Source organism: Plodia interpunctella, chromosome 5 (genome assembly GCF_027563975.2).
Source record: "Plodia interpunctella isolate USDA-ARS_2022_Savannah chromosome 5, ilPloInte3.2, whole genome shotgun sequence".
Classification (NCBI taxonomy): domain Eukaryota; kingdom Metazoa; phylum Arthropoda; class Insecta; order Lepidoptera; family Pyralidae; genus Plodia; species Plodia interpunctella.
The window spans coordinates 5,709,191-5,728,095 of NC_071298.1; the positions used below are offsets into that span (position 1 = coordinate 5,709,191).

At 34.6% G+C, this 18,905-nt stretch overlaps 3 protein-coding genes across 3 annotated transcripts in view; 2 read left to right on the plus strand and 1 right to left on the minus strand.

The window, feature by feature from the left end:
• The window catches only part of LOC128670415 (EF-hand domain-containing protein 1-like), a 28,218-nt gene extending 13,445 nt beyond the window's left edge, over positions 1-14,773 (minus strand). The window contains exons 1-5 of the mRNA XM_053746054.1: positions 14,633-14,773; positions 13,883-14,087; positions 13,430-13,646; positions 9,592-9,747; positions 1,326-1,489 (exon numbers count right to left, since the gene is read on the minus strand). Coding sequence (XP_053602029.1) covers positions 1,326-1,489; positions 9,592-9,747; positions 13,430-13,646; positions 13,883-14,070 — 725 coding nt within the window. The 5' untranslated portion in view covers positions 14,071-14,087; positions 14,633-14,773. The remainder of the gene's footprint in view (positions 1-1,325; positions 1,490-9,591; positions 9,748-13,429; positions 13,647-13,882; positions 14,088-14,632) is intronic.
• Mgstl (Microsomal glutathione S-transferase-like) lies at positions 4,579-5,735 on the plus strand. Its single transcript, XM_053746074.2, has one exon. It carries the CDS (start codon positions 4,828-4,830, stop codon positions 5,275-5,277), a length of 450 nt encoding a protein of 149 aa, XP_053602049.1. The 5' UTR covers positions 4,579-4,827; the 3' UTR covers positions 5,278-5,735.
• Positions 8,822-18,905, plus strand: part of LOC128670418 (uncharacterized protein) — an 80,163-nt gene continuing 70,079 nt past the window's right edge. Inside the window, exons 1-2 of the mRNA XM_053746061.1 lie at positions 8,822-8,972; positions 18,478-18,713. Of these exons, the coding sequence (XP_053602036.1) occupies positions 8,837-8,972; positions 18,478-18,713 (372 nt within the window). The 5' untranslated portion in view covers positions 8,822-8,836. The remainder of the gene's footprint in view (positions 8,973-18,477; positions 18,714-18,905) is intronic.

An 18,905-nucleotide genomic window follows, 5' to 3' on the forward strand; every position in this document is an offset into this window, starting at 1 on the left:
AATGACTTTCCTCGGTCTCCTGCTGAAAATTATGGTTATTATACGTGGATCGGAGTTCTGTATATTCAGACTTTAGAATATATTTAAAGGAAGTTAGCGAATATCGAATTACTAGAAACTAAAAATTAAAAGTGTACATCACCTCACCGGGGAGGATTTAATTTGCCATCCGAACTCATATTTGTCTGTAGTTTTGGAGTTCTGTACTGTATCGGATATTTATGGCCATTAGACCAAGACACAGTTTCGTATGATAGTGGAATTAAAAATAAAATAAAGGCGTACCAGCAAGTTAAACATTACTCTTACAGTTTAAAAAAAAAAAACTAAAAACTAGAGTCTATTTAAATTCAATCGCTTCTCCCGTCTATTCCGCTCAGTAAATTGAACCAAGACAAGGTGGGCACTGGAGTTTCTTGGATGTCTCCCCAGTGACTCCCGGCGCGCTAGTTGGCAGGCGGCGGCCTCTGATTAGGTTTGAAGAACACTAGCGATTTAATTATACACGATTTAGTGGCATCTGGGTACATCCCTGCAACACAACTGCCAGGTAACTATGTTACTGTGAAATTAACTCCGCATATCTAATTGACGTATGTTCTACTTTCGAATCGTGTGCAAAACAGAGATTGTTTTATATTGAACTACCTACATATCTTTGCCTATTTGATCGTCGATCTATGTTTAATTATGTATGTATGAGGAAGATGACAAATTTTTATTTTGGTGACTAATCGAAAGCCCTAATTATCTTAGAAACACCAGAGAAAAATCACTGTCATAATTTCAAAGATATGATAAAAATAAATTCACACATTTTTGGACCCGTTCAAACGATCCATACATGTGACGTCACGATAGAGTAATATGTTGAGGAAAAAAGGTATTTGTTTTTTGCGGTGATAGTGATGACTTCTTAATAAAAATTTTAGCAAAATATCAGATGTTTACAATGGTTGAGTTTATTTTTAGGTATATTTTTTTTTACAATTTTTTTTTTTTCAATGTTTAGCTCCAACCAACTTTAAATCTTCGTATGAAATGACCCAGCTGCATTGTATTAAAATTTTCTGACCTTCTTATCTATCCTATTATTGATTTTATTTGAATACTTCTACCTCGCTTATTTGGTAATGGTGAGCAAAGAAAAATCGTAACTTATACTATATAGCAGATCCAATTTAGGTATCTATACTAAATTAAGGTTTAGCCGTGAAAGCGTGACACACAGACTTCCGTATTTCAGTTCTTCTAAGATCACATCTCTAACTAGCGATAAGCATGTCAAAAATCAGTTGCATACATTATTATCTAAGAAGACTTACGCCAAAACCTTTCCATCGTATTCCAGAAAGCGCCGCAGCGGGTCGCCACGTGCTGGTGCCTTCCTGGGCGGCTGCACAGACTTCCATCGCTCTTTCTTCTGGTATTCATCCACTGGCAAGTCTTCTTCTTTGGACAATTCGATACCTTGAGATTCTAGCCATTCCTAAAACATACCACGCTTTAGAATTTATGAAAATAGGTTTACTTAGATGATCTAACTAAAAAAATATTTTTTGTTGTCAGCCTATATTTAGATTTTGGGTCCGTTCCTGCTACATTTTAGATTACTTGTGTCACCGAAAATAAATTCTTCCAATTACATTAAAATTATATATAAATATTTCTAACTAAGAATACGGTACTAAGTATACTTCTATGTAGAATTCATAAATAGTCAGAATATCTTTAGATAGGTAATCTAATATAGCAGCCACATTTCATTCGTGAAAATTTAGAAGATTCCCCAGAATATCTAGGTAAAGCGTTCCAATAACCAGCAGCTTCAAGTTGTATGTAAATTCAGGCATGTTTCGCGTCCAGTAACAATCGAAGCAGAGATTCTAGATAGCAAGTTTGTATGTTGCCATGTTGCTATGTCTCAGAATCCAGGCGTACATCTTGTGTCTATATAGACTAGGCAACATTTGATTTGTCTTACAAACTCTAGTCTGGAGGATAAAAACATTATCGTATACCAGTTCGAAATATAGCACGTACGCTTTTTGTGCAGCCAATTCATATTCAGACCTACATACATAGGTATTTTAATTATACAACGACCAAGCTGTGGTCAGCTCATTTAATATTAAATAAACTAATGTTTATTTAATATTAAATGATTCAACAAATTAATTTAAATAGACAAAGCTTTTCAAAATACTTTTTATATGTTAGTACTGTATATATGTGTATACACATATATATATAGGTATAGGACATGAAATATTGGCCGAAGATAAGAAATGTGTATTATTAAAATTAATAAAAGTGTTACTATACCCATGTCACAATCACAATATAAGTATTTTCATTAGCTTTTTTTTTCGATTGCGTAATATTTTAGTTGATTGTAACATGTTAACCTGAGCAGCGAAATGAAGATATTTGCCGCGTCATTCCCGCTTCATCGGCTTCGTTAACAAGTAACTGTGTGTGCATTCGCCCTAGCACTCGGCAGGTGAACGGACATTCGACACGTTGTGTGATAACCTTCAAAATGGCGGCCATACCTTTTGATAACCCAGCGGTACAATCCTTTATTTTATATTCGGCTATTTTGGCTATAAAGTTACTCATCCTTTCGCCTATCACGGGTTTCACGAGGATAATAAAAAGATCTTTTGCCAATCCAGAGGACAAATTTTTAGGAGGAAGAGTGAAGACTGACGATAGGGTAGAGCGTTTTCGGCGCGCCCATTGAACGATTTGGAGAATATCCCAGCTTTTTGGATCCTGGGAGCTCTGTACCTGACAACCGGGCCCAATGTGGTCTGGGCAACCCAGCTGTTCCGAGTGTACGCGGCTGCCCGGGTGTCTCACACTATATTCCATGCTATCTATCCCGTTCTGTAGATTAGAGGACTCTCGTTTACGACCGCCTTATTAATTAATGCCTATATGAGCGTACAAGTGATATTGCAGTATATAACTGCACTGTAATAAACTAATTATAACAATTACTAATTTTGTAATAACATTTAAAATAAAAAATTGAAAACTTAAAATATTACAATTCTTTATCAACTTTAACCTTTGATTTATTTTAGCGATTACTACCTACTTATGTATTCTACAAAAATAATTTTGATAAAAATAAAGGTTACCGATAAACCGAAAGAAAATAGTTTTTATGCTGAATTCAAGAATGTTGACATATATACCAGCCAGTAGGGGAGAAAGGGGTAATGGGAGTCACTTAAACAATAATGTTCCCAAAACACAAGTTTTTGTAGTATTGTTCATAGGTATCTTAAACAACAATTACTCTAACGAGTTTTATTACCTTGGGTAACATTGTTTTTTAATAAACGTTTTTAAAAAAAGTATGGGTAATTGTGGTCAACGTGTGTGACAACTGTTAGAATCTGCTAACTGCTATTACCCCAATGGTAATAGGAGATAATTACAGATACAAACACAAAATTAAACAAACAAATTAATAATACTTAATATATTTTTTATTTTATCACCTAACTTATTCTGAAAGCATGTGATTACTTAATTTTAATTCGATGAATCTAATATTAGTCAACGCATGATCAAAATACAAGTTATCTTAATTGCCACGTTGTTTTCTAATTACCGCATTTTTAAAAGTTGTACATTTCAGAAACCGCGTAAATAAATGACAAATAGGTTCTTATATTGGGTGTCAGTTTTCTCAAAAACTAGTAATAAAATAGCAACGTGGTAATTAGCCGATGAACGTAATTTTAAAGAATGACCTATATGCAATATCGGTTATTCTTTAAAATTACGTACTATAGTAAATAGTATCTATTTTCCCAGTAAGTAAGACGATAAAAACCACCATTTTTTGTGTCTAGTAACAATAATGGTACCATCAATGGTAGGTACTTCCGACGCAAAGGGAATTATAACTTTGTGCACCTTTTTAGACGATGATTCTTCTTCATAGTCGTATTCCTCATGGCTGAGGGTCGTGGTCATTACGTGGAATGAAACACACAGAACAACTTTCTTGGCATTATTAATGGAGTGGTTTGCCTTCTCCATTTCACACACAAGTTAATAATAATAATCAACCAGTGTGCAGATTTCCTCACGATGTTTTCCTTCACCGTAAGCAAGTGATGGTTAATGAAAACTACTATACATGAGTCAGATTGGTATACAAACTCTCTCACAAATGTGGCACGTGTGAACCTGGGATCTTTCGATCCACAGGCGGGCGTCTTAACCATTACACCACCACCGCTTCGAGACGATGATAGGTACGATAAAATCATGCAAATAATAACACCTTGTATGCCGAAGCAAAATGGCTTGTCACCATGATTTTATTTAATACATATACCTAGATATCGATAACCATCACACATTGCTATAAACTAAGGCATTATATCAATTGTCACAAAGGCGTTTATAGCATGATTGGATTGGAAGTAGCATATCACTACTTATCTCTTGTTTTGTACGTTCCGTTTCTACACTCAAAATAGCAGTATCATCATATAAGTTTAATAAATAACAGCTAATATTTCGGAGTTTCGTTTCGTTGAGTATATTCGATATTCACCGATAGAAGTTTTAAGAGTTAAGAACCTAAATGAAATAGTTACCTAATAAATAAATTGGGGTCGTAAGAAACAATTGAAGTGAACCGAACCGTGTGTTAGCCGCTTCTAAATAATTACGTAGGTAGGTAGTCACACGCACATACAGCAGCGCGGTCTTCACAGTCACAGTACATTCGTGTCAACCGCCGGTTTCGAGACGGTCGTGTCGCGCAGTTGTGAAAAATAACCTAAACAAATAAACATGGTGTCACTAAGCGATCCCGCTGTGCAATCGTATGCATTGTACTCGACCATATTAGCACTTAAAGTGCTCTCTATGGCATTTTTAACGGCAAGAGCTCGGTTCAGCAAGAAAGTGTTCGCGAACGAGGAAGACGCCGTGGCAACAACAAAAGGCAAGGTTAAATATGATGACCCCGACGTGGAAAGAGTACGCCGCGCGCATCGCAACGATTTGGAGAATATTCCGGCTTTCTGGATTTTGGGGGCTTTATACCTGACGACGGGGCCCGCGGCTTCGACGGCGGCCAACCTGTTCCGCGCATACACCGCCGGTCGTCTCATACACACCTTTGTATACGCAATAAAGCCGATGCCTCAGCCGGCAAGAGGCATTGCATTCGGAGTACCACTATTTATTATGATCTTCATGGGCTTCAAAGTAATAACGTTTTATGCCTCGGCTTTATAAAAGAGTTTTTAGAAACTGTATCGTATCGCATACGTATCACGGTGATGACAGAACAAGTGCACGCTGTGTAATAAAAACGCATTTAAATATAACTATTTCCTACCTAGTACATGAATGTTCCTATAATGCATGAATGATTTTTTTAAATTCTTTAGGTGTCTTAGGTATATTTAAAGTGTATCGATTGGTATGTAAATTCGTCAAATGGAATACGTCAAACAGCTTGAATCCAAAGCCTTAAGTACCTACCTACTTCGGTGTAACAATATCAATCAATTTTAATAGTAACATTGTTGGGTTAAAATTTATGATGCAAGCTAAATATCCATTTGGTGTTTTAATATGTGGGTATTTCTAAATTTACCCAAGGATAATGTAGGAAGTGACTGATTTTGTATTTTGAAATTAAATAAACATGTTATTTTTATATTATAATAAAATAGCTATGATGGGTTTAATCTACGTCTACTTATTTATTTCTGATTGATGATGGTCGCCCTCTCTCTCTCTCTCTCATCTGAGCGATTTCCTGGTTGCTACCACAACCTTGGACCTTACCTAGTGTTCAAATTCAATTTTGATATTTACTGATCTATTATATATTACTAGCAGCGAGGCTTCGCTCCCTTTGGAATTTCGGAATAAAAAATATCTTTTGTGTTATTTCAGGTTATAATTTACCCGTACTTATACCAAATGTCATAAAAGTCCAGTCCATTTTTGCTAGAAATAGTAACTAACATACACACATACTTCTATCCTCATACTTATCCTCACAAACTTTTTTCGACTTTATAATACTCACGCTCTCTCACGCTTTCACGGGTGAACCACTGGGCAGATTATGATCAAAAAAATTGAGAATAGATATTTACTCGAAATAGGCTACCGCGGTACCGGTATCTACATAGTCTTTTTAAACACCATTAATGAATCTTTATGCGTTTAGGGCTGGGGTTTGTGAAATCCTATTTCTATATATTCTCTAGAACTAGGGGCAGTTTTTGTGTATTATATCTATATATTATGTATTCGGGTGATGATGATTTCTATTTGATTTTCATTCATGAGAAAGGCTAGAATCCCAAAATTACCACGGGAGCGAAATCGTATACGATAGGCACGTACCTATTTAAGTATATTTTAGCTTAAAATTCACAAGCTGTTTACCCAGTAAAAATATTAATTGTATATTGTTATTAATTGTATATTGATTGTCTCTGGCATCAACAGATCTTATTCGTAAAATCTTCTTACGGACGGCTACAAAATCCTGAAATTTCAATGTCAGCTAAACCGTGGGGCACAGCTAGTATCGACATTTTATAGGTAGGTACTATTGTTTCTTGAAGCAAAAAACATTTTGGTCATTAATAAGCCAAACTTATGTTGTCATCGTATATCACATATATGACATGAAGTATATATAGTAAAATGATGATGATCTTTACCTACCTTGGTTTCAGGTAAAAAAAACTGATGACATGTTTGATAAATAGGTATGTCATAATTCAATAATATTTGCCAGTCATGACAAAATCTTAAATCAATAATGAATCGCGGAATGAATATGAAACGATGAATATTTATAGTTATGATGTATAAGCCTAAATAGATAAGATAGAATCATATCGCATTTTGGCTCGATTCGTTACTAAAAATATTTTTAAATCTAGGGTTATGTTATTTTTAGTAGCGAACTCCGAGAGACCTAAATCAGTGGTACACCTATTCAATCAGAAAGTGATAAGGTGAAAATAATTGGGTGCAAAACTCATAAAGGTTGTGTTTGAGTTTACGACTGACCAGTGCGCGGATGTAACTCCGAATTAGGGTCTCATTCTCATCCCACCCCGTAAACATTTGCTGTATTACACAATAACGTTTTTCTCGCCCATTAGGTGCTAAAGCTTTACTATTTTCTTTTGTTTTTTATTCTGTATTTACTTTATGTATAATAACAAAAGGTTACAAAATGTAATTTCATTAGAACAGAAACAAGTAATTAAATGCAAACAAAAAACGGGTTATTATGAAATTTAATTTAAAATTTTACGGAAAGAAAATTAACTCTGGCACTAAAAATATGAACAAATGATGATCACAAACAGGATACAATAATTGATCACAAACCTAAATTATTTCCTGTAATATGTAATGCCATCAAAAACATGCTGTAAAAACCCAAGTCTCACAGCTCATTTTTTCTACCGTAAAAAGTTATGAGATCCATGTTACCAAGTCGATTAATTTATTTAGTCCCTACTTAAGGGACCCTCCGTCTTAAGTTATTACGCAAGTTATTATCATATCAATATTAAAAATCTTTTAGGTTTTAAATAAATTGATCGACTTGGCCATCGCATGAAAACACAATGTATCTTACAAGTAATACATATTATATTAGATGTCAATATTCGTATGACAAAGTCAATAGCTTCCTCCCAACTCTCCCTGCTAGTGATAGTGATCCTGAAGCTATAAACACATTTCTTAAAGCCGGCGCGGCGACCTCCGCTTCGGATTTATTCTAAAAGCCATTCGGAGGTTTACGGCCGTCATTCGTTTCGCATTATTGCTCTGTTATTGCACAGGAACCGCGTTTTGAATTTAAACAGCAATAGGTTATGGCATCCAATACAGAAAGCGTTAATACTCTATTATATCTGAATTCTCAGCCAAGTGCTTCATTTATAAAAGGGATGTAAGTATTGTTATTCTGATGCAGATACAAAATCTCCCAAATTAACTTAAAGCCTAAAAACTAATTACGTATTACATTATTTTTTAAGAATAATCAACGTATATACGAATGCTGAGCCCTTAAATTATTTAAAACTAGGCAAAAGGTATACAAACTCCAGAAAACTTCTCACTTTTCTTCAGTATAAGCGGGAATCTAGGAGAATGCTGCCAAATCCTGCCAAGATCAAGAATAGAGGTACCTAAGTATTGAAAAGCCATCACTACTGGAACAACGACAACCGACAATATTTGACTTTCAACATGGAGATTATGCACCGCTGTTCGTTCGGCGCCAGTGTGTCACCTGCTCACAATGATTGATGGACGATCTCACCCCCAACTTGGATAACTTCTAACTTAGTATCGAACCGAGTGTGTAGGTTGTAAGTTATGTAAAAATATTCCTCTTTTATTGTAAATACTAGTTTCTTTTTTGTATTTCAATAACATTTCTTTCTTTGAGTCATATTCTTATGACAAGAGAATACCTAATTGAATTATGGATAGCAGAAGCAGGACCGCTTCTTATTTAATATAATGGTGGAATTAAAATAATTGAAATGTACAAGCTGTTGACGAAGAAAAAGTGAATTTTAGTATACAATCATATTGAACTACCTTGTTAAGCGTTTGATTTTATAAAGTAATTATCTTACACGTACCTAACCCAAATAAACTAAATAAATAAATCACTTTTTTATTCTAGTGGTTGTGTCCCACTGATGGGCAAAGGCCTTATTTATTCATTATTTAAAATTAAAAGTCAACATTTTAAAATATTATAAAACGATTCTTTCGATAGGGGAATATAATAATGTGTCATACCGCAGTGCAGACTCACGTACTTTCAATAAGGGGACATTCAAATGATCCCGGGTTGGGCGATAGCTGTCCTCAGTCGACGGACGCGACCGCGCCACGTGTTTATTATCGCAGCTTCCAGTTTTACGGTAAGATATTATTAATTTGTCATATTTAATTTACTTATTAGTAAAACAAAATACATCGCATCCTAATTTTCCAAAATATCTAGGCATATTTACCGTAATTTAATCAACATTTCAAATTTTGAGCAATTTTTTTGTAACTCGTTATTCTTAGAACGCTGTCTGTTCGTTGTTTTGCTATGGAACATCTGGTCTTCACCTTGAACTTTGAGTGTGGGTGTGATATTTTTGGTATATTTATCACGATGCTAGTTCTACGCTCAAGTTCTACGCAAAGATTACTCACTCATGTAAGTTACATTACACCTAAGTAATTATGGTAACTTCTGAGATAATAAAATATTGTGTTGCGCCCTGCCCCGTTTTATTTGTATCTACTCTCAGTCACATAATTATCAAACGACCACGTGATACCCAATAATTAGGTAGATACGCACAGGCTGATGTCAACCAGGACCACGAGTGTCACTGACATTATGTTTGTGATTGATTGACATTTTATGTATTTGACTCTGCTGTATATATATGTACAAAAACAAGTTTTTAAAAATTACTATAACTTCACAACAGTATTTCAAAAAGACTATTTCCGTATATAATGCGAAAATAATCAAAAGATTACCTTAGTGTAAAGATCACAGCTGACCGTGTGGAACACCTTGCCGTATATGCATATATCTTTACCGACGTCCAAATCTTTCCAAGTCCAGTATTCACCAAGATCGTTCTTTGGTATCTTTCCTCTTTTCACCAAACGCCCTTGCCAGATTCCGGAATTCTGAAAAATAATGAAAGCCATATTGATATCCATCATTCTCGGTATAAGGTTACGAGGAATACGTTTTTTTCAAATTTGACCTAACTTTTAATTATCGCCGGAGAGATCTTCATTTCATGCTGTTTTCGTCACCTAATTAGAAAACGACATACCTATTACACGTAGCATCAATTCATAAGAAGGAATTGAAGTTGCGTCGCGATATATAGCTGAGGAAGAAATTGAGAAATTGCTCAGATGATGAAGTGAGATTGAAACAGAAGTTTGAAAGATAATCCGAAGATGTTCCAATTTAGATTTTGAGATTTGACCTTACCCTATGACATAAAAAAATATAAACAGTTAAAAAAATCATGACAGCCATGTTTTAGAAGATAATGTTTTTATTTTCATGTAACACCACTACTAGAAGTATAACGCCACTTGCAAGTGACGAACACCTTACAATATAAGACCGACCAGTAAAACGCTGTAATTTATGGCTGGCCTGTCCTTCAATACCGCAAACTTAACATGTTTAGTGTTCTGACCTTTACAAAGTAAATTGTATAAGACACCGATGGAGCTGTTTGTTTGGTATTTTATTTCTATATCAGCTTCAATCCGCGAATGCGTGTCCTCTGGAATTCACTGACATTACGAGTAGTCGTGCGAATAACATAAAATTGTGAGCCTTGGTTAGGTAACTCGTTAGTATACCTAGTAACTAACCAAATCAAGTGTACCTATAAATGTATTAGCACCGAGGTGTAATGTGAGAATTCGATGATTTACACGAGCATTTTATATATGTAATTTGGTCGTAGATATTTTTAATTAAGCATTTTCAAACTACATATATGTATATGTATTATATATAGTTCAAAGTATTTCTTAAAAGAAATCTTCACGCATTAGGTACATAGGTTGCATCTTCTTGAGGATTCGAACATTAAGTAGTGTAAATGCAGACAAGATTTTCGAAGAAGTTTTTATTCAGAGACGTGGATAACAAATCTTATGTGCTATAAATTATTTGTCCCACAACAGAAATTGAACTCGAAAACAGCTAAAGAAGTTTCGACGTTTGTTTTGTTTTGTAGTCGTAGTACCTATCTATTAAAGGAATTCCATTCCAAACTTTTTGCAGTAGATATGTATTGTTCTGTATATATAGTATATAGGTACAATTCTTTTGCCAACATTCGCAGTCATAATATTAAAGAAATATTTAGATTTTGAACCGAACAAGTTGCTAGTTAATAAACTAATAGATATTTTCTATCTCATATCTCTTTGTATTGTCTCTCATGGGGGACATCGGGAAAAAAAATAGCAAATAAAAATGGTAGCATTTCACACACGAATCATTTGATGCTCACGTTAGAAATTGCAATATATAACTGGAAGCTATTGGAAAATATGACAGTATAAGAGCTGGAAGGATTAACAAAGTGAAATTATAAAAAAATCCACTATGGCATGGCGACGCGGTTCTTAAAGAAAGGCGAATACGCGCCGCACCGCAGCCGGAACAAAGCCGCAGGGCCGCATTGAGGCGCGGACAAATGCATGCTCATTTGCTGGTCCGTGTCAGCCGCCCGCGCCCCGCAGTCCACACTTAGCGATGGATGTTACGTTACGGATAATAATATGAAATTTCGGGTAAGAATTGGATATGAAATTATTTCGGATTATCCGTTAGACTTCGGATTTTTAAGTAATTTCAAAAGTAAAATTCAAACAAATCGCGTGTAGGCGTTTTTGACAGACAGTATCTCTGTCTATCCGTGATAAACTCAATAACTTTTCATGCGGTTTTTTACCAATAGTGAGTGTGATTCCTGAGGAAGGTTTAGATGTATGATTTATTATATTTGTACTCGTGCGAACCGAAACGAGCCGCTTGGTTTTATGTAAAGGTTATCATTTCGTAGGTGACATGGAGGTAACATAAAAAGACAAAAGTAAAATAAAATGTTACAAACTTTTATATTGGATTCGATTACGGATAGATTTTTATATCAGATATCCAATAGTTTCGGTTACGGCCACCTCTGCCGCATACCGCGTAATATATATGCCATAATAAAACGCGTATTTCCATTGTAATTTGCAAACAAATTGACGATTTATCCTCAACAAAAGTTTTGGGTTTTAGAAAGTGCATTTAACAAACTGCGTACTCATATCTTACTTTAATATTTTGTAGAGAAATATTATAAACCCTTACACCTATAATTATATAGTTACCCACGTTAGTACTTTAATAAACTTTCAGTATTTATTTATTTATTTAATTTTCCACCATAACAGAAACTCATGAAACATTCAAAAATAAATATTATATTATCTTAATTGAAATACACTTGATACTTATTGGAATTCATAAATTAAAAACCGAAGATATTTCAACTAACCCTCTGGAAATAATTTACATACTTATACCTAATTTGAGTCGCCGCCGTAATACCTACCTACCAATCACAACAAAAAGTTATTTTTAAACCGAAAATCATTTGCGAGCCTTGTAATGTAACGGTATCATTTCGTTTTATAAAACATGTGGCGTCCACGGACTGCGGCTGGAATATCAAGTGGGGCAGAACAATACAAATATTGCTTAGGAGTTTGTTGTATACCTACATTAGACTTACACGCACCGAATTCGACGCAGACACAATGGGCAGGTACACCACAGGTAGACACTATATTATACTCAGGTAAATCAAAACGTGTAGACAATTCGTGATTTTTACTCAATATTTTATTGCTCCTCGTTAAACATTAAGTACACATATTTATGATTACAATTTTATTTATTTAGTTCTTATATAATTCGCTCAGTTATGTAGGTATGTACCTACCAGTAGTTTGTAGCTTGTGAGAATTTACTATTTAATATAAAAATTGACGTGTAAAAGTGCCTGTGAAGGTCTATTTCTGAATAAATGATTTGATTTTGATTCATATATTATTTTTTGGTTTATAATTTTTACTAATTAATTTTATTTTCAAAATTTTCCACTCATCTCTAACTCCAAATTTGTTTAAATTAATAAATGTATTTTCGTTATATACATTTTTATATTTTCTGAAAGTTGTTAGTATATTCTGACCCAGTTAGGAAGAGCTATCCGAGTGTAGCACTAGTTCGTAGTTATTTGGTAGGAATAACTTATTTATTGATATAGGATCCGGAAAAAACATTTATATAATAGCAAAATATTTCAATAATAACAATTGGATTCGGAGCAATTACATCGGAAAAGGACAATTTGTATAATAATATCCCATTCCACCCGGTATCACTCTGAAGAGCGACAGCTACATTATGTAAAAGTAAAAGCTGGGAAAGTAATAACTTTCATATTCTTTACAAATTTTAATGAGATTAAATGAGTACATGCTGCTTTTATTTTCTTTATAATATAACTTAATATGACAAGCCGAAGGTGTTATTAGTGAAATATTTTGCTATTATATAAATATATATTTATCTAACACTATTGCACAAGATTACAAAAAGCAACCATATGATTTTCTCTACCAGTTAACGATTAGGCCAAACAGATACAGCAAGGTGGGGCGACGCATCTAATAAATAGAAAACTTACATTAAGGTGTTCGTCAGAGTGGTCGTACACCGGATACAGACATCCCTGTTGAGAGGGCTGGCTACTTCAAAATCAATAAAACTTACCCTAACTTGTGGCTCCATGACAGTCATGCTGTCGTCCTCGAGGAAGTAGACGAGGTTGACGACTCGAACTCGGAAGTGCTCGTCAGGGTTGTCGTACACCGGCTGCTTGAAGAAGGCGGTAAAGTTCAGACAACGCTTGTCGTACAGCACGAAATGGGGCACCACTGCAGGAAGCGCCGGCTGCTTCACACGTCCGTATGTCAGCGACGGGTCGTAACTAATAAAAATAAATGCATTGATTTATAATTACAAAAGAATCAAGTTTACAATAATAGCGTGATCGTGGCAGCACCAAAGATTTAGATCTTTCCCAATTCATGTGGAACGAAGCAAAGAAAAATACATACTTATATTTCCAAGTGTCCCCAACATAGCTCGGAAACTATTTGCCTATGTGATACCTACCCTGCTCCTCCTGCCCTCCACAGACTCTTGTAGGGTTTGAGAACTTACATGACGGAATCCTCAGGCAGAGCAAAAGCATTGCTGTCGACATCAGTGTCAGCGCCGCCGGGGGCTCTCAGTGCAGTGTCGGGAAAGCGGTGCCCCTGGTAGAAGCGCAGTGAGCTCTTCATGTGGAACTGCGTCTTGGTGGGGTCCGAAAACGTCAGCCCCGGCAATTTCGGTAGACCCCATGCCATTTTGTGTCAATATAGTCCTAGTTTAAGAGAATATGGTTTACATCGTTTAGTAGTTATGACTTTGTACTTATTGTCATTTAAATGAGCCTTGTTTTAAATCCCATCTTTGCAACAGCCTCTATTAATTAAACATCGTTCTTTATTCTTAAAGGAATTAAGAAAATTCGCAATTAAATGAATTAACGTGAAGAATAGAGCAGCAGTGTTAAAATGTTGCAAATTAAAATTTTAAAAGTTCATTTATTTTATATAATATTATTAATATTTATTTCCAGTTTTTATCGGATTTATATAAATAATTCCCACGCTACCTATTGGTGAGAGCCGTAGTAATTCTTGAGTTAATCGCGTTAATCAGATGCAGATTATTTATTTTATTTGGTGTGCGAATTATGCCAATTAGCTAAATTTGTTTTAACCTGCCTAATAAGAACAATCTTGAATATATTTACTAAGAAAATAACAAGAAAAATTAAGATGGTATATGCAATAATTGAATGTTGCTTTAAAACACTCGTTTTATATTAGCGTTCATACAAATAAATATTCATACAATACTTACCTATCCCTGTGTTAACCTGTTATATTTAATACACCGTAAAAAGTAAATATGAAACTTTGTATTTTCATAGAAAGCGCGTATAAAATGTGTGACGGAAATGTCGCACAGTCAAACAAACAGCTGTTGCCGCGGAGCGCGCGTTGCCGGGTTACGGATATGTCAATATTTTGAGATTTTAATATTCGAGACACCCTGTCACTGGCACGCTGGCCAGTGTGCTGGACACTGAAACTGGATTAATCGCTACGCGCGTTCTTAAATTATCTATGCAAAAAAAATATATTTTCCACAAGGTAAATAGAACAGTTGGGTTTTTAACACTGACCTCTATATATACAATTAATTTTATCTTTCATTAATTTTCTTTAATTAATTTTCTCTTTTATCAGATCCTCTGAAAATTTAGATATTTTTGCGGAAACTAGAGATTTAAAATGACTATTTAAAGCATGAAAAGCTCATTGGCCTGCGCTGAAAGAAAAATACTTGAAACCCGGGAAACCCGTAATTCTCGCCATTAATTGAAAACAAAATCGATCGCCAATAATAACTGCAGGATTAGCCGTGCCTACTAAGTCTCGCAGGTGAGCGCGGGGGCTGGATGTGATGTAATAAAGATATATATTGTAGATATATAGGTCGGCGAAATGGAAGGAACTTACATATTATGCCGAACCCACATGAGTGGGATAAGATCAAGAAGAAGAAGAAGAAAGTAGGTCGGCGCACAATTTGTTTATAAACTTTCCAAACTTACTTATTTACGTACTTACGTACTTCTTACCGCGATGAAATGTATGTATGTATTGTTGAGATTTTTCCATAAGCTGACTATAGCGGGGTACTTAATATTGTTTTTTCTTTAAATGGTATGAAGTCTAGTCTCTGCGCTCCGTATCACCTAGACGTAGACAATATTTCAATCGTGGTTATCGGAGTATCTGACGGTGTGATCAGCCCGTAAGGATGTTCGGACGTTGATTAATGTGTCGGCTGCGAGCGCCGATAGCCTTCATCAAACTCCGCCAGTTGACCCAACTCGCCACCAATTTACATCCGACCTCTCCAGTTTTACCTGAAACCATTTCACGCCCCATCCTACTGCTTCATGTTACTGTGTTCGGTTTAATTTCCTGTATCGGTATGCATGCGTAAGACGCATCGTTCGAAATTAATGATATGCCTTTTGAAAGCTTAGATGGCAACAAACATAGCATTATCAACTTAGTTACTAATTTATGTTGTAAAACAAGAATAATTAAATTAACATTTTATATTTATAAGTAGTTTATTTAAGTTGTAAACAACTTATATCTGATGATACCTAAAGGTATCTATTCATATAAACGACTAAACCTATATGTTTTATATTAAAACCAGAGGAAGAAGAAGAAAAACACTGAAACAAAACAAAGAAATCCTAGGTCCCATATATGATAGTATAAATATATCTCAGACATTGATTAATGGCTACGAATAAGTAAAAGTTTTACCAGGTGCAAGTATCGATATGACCTCAATCGCCTTCATCAACTTTGGCAAATTGTTCAGTCACTTGTGCACATCGCTAATTATTACAACTACTAGCGACTCGCCCCAGCTTCGCACAGGTGCATATTATATACATATAAACCTCCCTCTTGAATCACTCTATCTATTAAAAAACTCCGTACCAAATTCCGTTGCCTAGTTATAAAGATCCAAGCATACATAGGGAACACACAGCGGAAAGCGACTTTATTTTTTGCTATGTAATGAAAAGTAGGGCGTGTACACGTGAAAAATGGCACGTGCCACACTTTACCCATCTAACCGTCATATATATGACAAAACAATTTATTTTTATTTATCTATAATACTTAAATCATTTTCTTGTGCAATAGTGTCAGTAATACTTTTCCTGTGGATTGACGCTAAGGTCTGAGACGTTATAGGATATTATAAGAGTTCGTAATAGACTTCCCGCGAATACATATATCTAAAGGTTATCGCTCTGCTCTATTTAGGTCTACGTATACTACCCTTCTTAGTCCGCAGCCAGACTTTGGGGAACACCACACCCACACAGGCTAGAATTCACAATCCAACACTTTATTTATCAATTCGTGATATAACTTAATAATAGGCACGTAAGTCAGATTTGTTATTGAACATAATATATATGTAAATCTACATAAATTTTACGTAAATTTTTAATAGTTTTACTTCTCATTAATAAATTTACAAAAAACTAACATGCATTAATTAATTTATTCTTCAAAAATATACAAGCGATTTCTTTGTTTTATTACGATATGACCTAGGTTGAATCGAAAGGTTGTTGCCAAAATAGAATAACGTCGTCATTCTGTTGAAGTTATCGCGCAAGGAATATACAGGAAGGGAGTACCTACCTACCGAGCTCTAGGACTAGATTATATTCAACGAAGTAATTAAACATCATGAATATTATATTATTGACCGCTATGATAGTAGAAACTTATAGAAATTTCACAAAAATATCTGTCTCTGGTTAGTATTAAGGGTAGTATAGCTAAACTATATTTACCAAAATTTTCACGGAAATACAAAAAATGCATATAATTAATTCTCGCTATCTAACGAAACAAACAATATTTATCTGACTGTAACTATTAATTATTCTAGAAACATCAAAATCTTGTTCATTTTCAATCTTCAAATCAATGAAGTATCTATTCATTTATTATTTGCATGATTTAGTTTCACGTTTCGTTTATAGACAGTCAAGAATGAGTCTTCAACAATAAGCTATTAATTGTGGCTTTGACCTATAGCTTTTATGGCAATAACGATGCCTCCCACCAACCACCAAAAAATATTATTAACTATTTCACCAGCGGATTTATTATTGACTATTTCACAGAAAAAAACCTATTACGTTTTACATTCCCATGGTCAACTAAAGTGGCTGCTGCATCACTAGTGTAACGATGTTTGGTGAAAACATAGATAAAATAATAATACTATGGGTGAAACCGTATTGGCGATTATATAATATTTTATTTATATTAAAATTCAAGTTGACTCAGAATTAAATTGAATATCACTGTTAGGTGAGGAGCAATCACGTCGATAATGTAGCTCAGTAGGTACTGAGACAAAAATTCCTCAGTATTTTTAACATTTATATGTAATACATCTAGGATTTAGGGTCCGAATCATTTCTTTTTAGTAAGGCATCTCCCGCATTGGGACAGGAAGAAAGGGATCCTATGATATTCTTAGAAATGTTGGAAAACAAATTATTAAATTCATTGGCCACATCGTCATCTGCACTTACCGCTTACTTAACGGAACATTTAAGTCACGCGTTTTAGTTTTACCGGTCTCATTATTTATGGTGGACCAAGCTGTCTTTATTTTATTTATTCGAGTTTATTATTTTATCACTTAAATACAGAAATTTCTCAACAAAGTAAGAAACAGGTTAAAATAATAAAAAGCAATTTGCACGTAGCTCTGTAAAGATTCAAACCGAAGCCAGTGACTTAACAAAGATTTCAGCTTGAATTTCTGATTTCAGTTTCTCCGCTGACCACAGACACTCTCAGCATTTACGTAACCGTTAACTTTCATTAAACTATCCCTCGATCTACGAATTTACATCGTCTACTTTACCATATCAACTTATGACGATGACGTAACAATACAAACCGCTTAATTTTTTTTCTCCATTTTCTTTGTTAATCTTAATAATAATCTTAGTTTTAAAAAGAAATACAATGAATAGAAATACAGTGTGATCAAATTTAATACATGTGTTAGACACTACTGTTATATACTACCCATGTATTAATTTATTTTAGTGAGCTCCTATTTATTAGGTACAAATATGGCGGCTTTACTTCGATCCCTCTGGAGGAGTTCCCAAGCTGCGGTATTTTTCACCCGAACAAGAAATTTCTCCTCTCCACCTCTGGTATTTTCTGAAGAAGTACTACGAGCAAAGTCAAAAAACAAACCCATAGTAGCCCTCGAGTCCACGATCATCACGCACGGGATGCCTTACCCAAAAAACTTAGAAACTGCTTTGGAAGTCGAAGAAATTATAAGAGAAAGAGTAAGTATTATTATTATTTATGTTAGTACTTTGCTAAAAATTGGCCAATAAAACAGTCAATCGTAAATAGTTTTGACCTACAACCTTCCATATAGGTACAAATCATTTTTAATAAGAAACAAATGAGGGTTGACTGCAATTTCATTGTAAAAGAATTAAAATCTTTGCATTGCAATCGATCGAGCATAAACT